Genomic DNA, 3,922 nt, shown 5'->3' on the forward strand with positions numbered 1-3,922 from the left:
CATGGAATTAGAACTGTGGCCCTATTACAGCCATGATGGCTATGAAATCGAAGCTAAGTCTGAGGGGAATAAGATGTGCAACACAGAGAGGGGGATGAAGTGAGGAGCGGCAGGAAAGGATGGATGATGACAGGAAGAATAGGGGGAAGGATGAAAAGGTCTACTAAAAACAGACCACATTTGATTCAAAGGGTGGACTATACTGAAACACTGTTTTACTAAACTGTTTTACTAAACAGTGTTTCCTGACAATCCAAAAAGAAGGAAGAGGGGTAGAGTGGGGGCCCTCACAACAGCTTTATACTGGAGCTAATTAAATGTGAATTTCTGAGCTCCTGGTTCACTGATGTGAAGAAAGACTGACTGAAGACAGTTTTGGCTTTTGAAGGGGGTTCTGTTTATATATATGTCAACATTTAGTTGAAGGTGAAAAGGTTAGTACTTGACCCAGGAAGTATCCATGTTTGTTTCAAAAATAGATCAGCTTCATAAATTTCTCCACCAGCCTTTTTACCCCTTATTATGAACTTTGATTGTAATAGAGGAGCTGCTATTTTAAATAGAATCAACATATTAAATAGACATTGGTTAGGTAAAATTACACTCGTGGGGGAAACTTCAGCTACATGATAATAGAAAGCATTCATTTTTATTCAAGAAAAGGCCCACCTCTTTGAAAATACACAGTGCCCTTCTCCTTTTCCCCACATGAAATGAGCCAACTTTGCAGGAGTCAACAAATTATAGACCAGCCAAATACATGGATACTTAAGCATACTTGAAACTTGAATATATTTATTACAGACATCCTAAGACCCGTAAACTCTGCTCTGGATCATATTACTCCAGGATCTCAGAGCTGTTCTTGATTGTACAGGAAATGGGGAATATCATAGGCTCACAAAGGACAACTGATAGAACTCAGTGTAGTACTTCAGGGACATTAAAACATTGTGCGACATGCAAAAGACTATTCACGAATCACACAAAATATACATTCATTGTGCCATCCATCACATTAACAAATGAGCTGAAAATACATCATATCCAGCTAAGATAATTGTTGAAGGAAAAAGTTGGTTTAAATAATACCTTTACATTTAGAATAATCCAGCACAAATTTTAAATGGAAGGTGGCCTCAGAAGAAAGGGGTAGGTACAGGGAGAGACTTAGCACAGGAAACCGGTTTCTGAACCTTGTGCTTTACAGGTCTTAACTAACTGAAAGAACATATCGAGGCTACCCTCTGAGGCATCTGATTGGGTTTAAATGAGGGAATTTTTTCTTTCACCTATAATCACATATAAAATTGTACCAGTTTTGAGAGTTTGCCAACCCTGTTTCAGTTACCTAATCTAAACATTTCTAGAAAATCTGTATAAAGATAAATCTCTCAGGACAAAGTATTTACAACCAGCAAACTCACACACATGAAATTGCATTAAATTAAGGGATGAATTAATTGGGTAAACACATAGTGCATCTCTTCTTTATGAGCTCCTAGACTTTCTCCTTTCTCTATATCCTACTTTTAAGGGCAAGGTAGGGGTGAACTGTAAATATACAGTTAGATAAAAGATGAGAAGCTTTCTTCTGGCATGTTTCTGCTGGCAAAGGGAAGTATTTTCCAAAGGACATCTGAAGGGAAGAGTAGGTTCTGTGAAAATTTCCTAAAAGTGGAAGGAATATTAAGGCCCACCAGAAAATTGATGCTGGCACCCAATTTGGATTAAGAAGCTAATCCCTCACCAAGTCTCTGGTCCAGAATTCTCTGGAAACACATTATCCTGACCAGGAGCTCCGCAGATAGGATCAGAAAGGAAGAAAGAGACTGTAAATGAAGGAAAGATAAGCTAAGAATGTGCTTTGGGTAAGAAGTCCGAGCCTAAGAAGCCTGGACTGGGAATTCCGGGGCCGGGGCGGCCTCAGTGGGAGGTAGTCAGAGTGTCTGAGGTAGAAGACCCCGGGGAAGGAACGCAGGGCGATGAGCTGGACTTCTCTGAAGATTCCTCCGCCTTATCGTCGCTTCCCGGCGGGGTGGCGGGAGAGATGGGCAAGAGTCCCTCCTTCTCGCGTTTCTTCTGCTTCATTCGGCGGTTCTGGAACCAGATCTTCACCTGGGTCTCGTTGAGCTGCAAGGATGCGGCGATCTCCACCCGGCGAGCGCGCGTCAGGTACTTGTTAAAGTGGAACTCCTTTTCCAGCTCCGTGAGCTGCTTGGTAGTGAAGTTGGTGCGCACCGCGTTGGGTTGACCCACGTAGCCATATTCTCCAACTTTCCCTAGCGCAGGGTAGAAAGCGAGGAGATGAAAAGGTAAAAATTTTAAAATCGATATGAGATCCCCTACACGCTTCAGAGCAACATTTAGGTAAAGGAAAGATCAAGAATATCTCAACACAAACCGGGCTGGGGAGGGTGAGTGATGAGGTGTAAAGTGTTAACCTGAAGTCAACCATTAGCGTGACCAGACCAGTGATTAATGGAGCCCGGAGATATTAACAGAACACTACCACCACCACCACCACCCCACACACTTCCTACTTTCCGAACATCTAAAATCCTTTGAAAACACACCAGTGCCTTAGGCTCCTTCGCCCCAGCACACCTTGACACTCTCCCCACGACCTACAGCACTAGCCGGAAGCAAGAACCTTTTTTAAAAAAATCATTATTAATTTTCCTTAGAAGCTAAGCATACCAGCTCCTTCCAGATTTATCAAGGAGCATCCACCGGCCGGCAGGACTGACCTGTTTTGGGAGGGTTTCTTTTGACCTTCATCCAGTCAAAGGTCTGCGCTGGAGAAGACGTCTCAGACGCAGGGGAGCGACAGGCTTCTTGGTGGCTGGCGTGGAGAGGGGACAAGGAGTTATTATACGTGGCCAGGGCCAGGCTCTGATGCTCTTGTCCATATGAGTGGTGAATGTACTGGGGCGAGCCCACCGCGCCCCCAGCATAACCCTGGTGGTGGTGGTGATGCTGGACCATGGGAGATGAGAGATTTCCAGTGTAAACAGCGGGAGCGCATGGGGGGTACCCACCACTTACGTCTGTTTCCTGATTTAATGCATAGGGGCTATAGGGCGCACCAAAGTTCTGCGCGCCATAGCTTGGACCACAACTCGAGTGGGAGTAGGACACCCCCAGGTTCCCGGAAGTCTGGTAGGTGGCCGGCTGGGTATGGTGAGGGTGGTGGTGGTGGTGGTGGTGGTGGGGCGAGTTGATCTGCATCCCCCTGCCCACTAGGAAGCGGTCGTCGCCGCCGCAGCTGTTGGCACTGACCGCGCACGACTGGAAAGTTGTAATCCCATGGTCGGACGGGTAGGCTCGCGCTGAGCAGGTCCCGGAGTCGCCACTGCTGAGGATGGGGTATTCCAGGAAGGAGCTCATTCTTGCATTGTCCATCTGTCACTGAGTGACCGGGTCCTGCGAAGCCCTGGGTGACCGTGCCAACTTTCTCACTTCCTCCATGGGGCCGGAGAAGAAAAATGATATGAATGTACAGTGCGCAAGAGGGGGGGCGGGAGGGCGGAGGGCGCTAGGGGAGGGGCACGTGACTTTGTCAGCCAATGGCTGAGCCTCCTGCGAAAGTTTGCCGGCTTCGGCGGTGATGGATCACCGTTTCAGTGGCATTTAAATCCCCGGCGCTCCTCCGTCTAGGTGACGCGCAGTCGCCCCCCCAGGCAGCTGCGGCGGCGGCGGCAGCTGCTGTGGCTGCAACGGCAGATTCGGAGTTCTGGGGCGAAGGAGAGCAGAAGCCGCCTTCTGCGCGCGCCCGACTCCGCTCGCCCCCCCCCCTCTGGGAGGTGGGGGCTGAGAGGCATCTCCTGCCCCTGACCTTCTCCCCACCATGCGCAGAAAGATGAACTGGCAAGAGGTGAGAAGGAAAGAGGGCTCCTGGCTTTCTCGGGGCGGGAATCAA

General features: G+C 48.1%; 1 protein-coding gene across 1 annotated transcript; it reads right to left on the reverse strand.

The window, feature by feature from the left end:
• Positions 1-789: 789 nt before the first annotated feature.
• On the reverse strand, positions 790-3,490 carry HOXA1 (homeobox A1). The gene is made up of 2 exons (XM_012640698.1): positions 2,751-3,490; positions 790-2,282 (listed from the first exon to the last, which is right to left on the reverse strand). Exons 1-2 carry the CDS (start codon positions 3,403-3,405, stop codon positions 1,927-1,929), a joined length of 1,011 nt encoding a protein of 336 aa, XP_012496152.1. The 5' UTR covers positions 3,406-3,490; the 3' UTR covers positions 790-1,926.
• Positions 3,491-3,922: the final 432 nt, after the last annotated feature.

Source organism: Propithecus coquereli, unplaced genomic scaffold, assembly GCF_000956105.1.
Source record: "Propithecus coquereli isolate 6110/MARCELLA unplaced genomic scaffold, Pcoq_1.0 Scaffold156, whole genome shotgun sequence".
NCBI classification, from domain to species: Eukaryota; Metazoa; Chordata; class Mammalia; order Primates; family Indriidae; genus Propithecus; species Propithecus coquereli.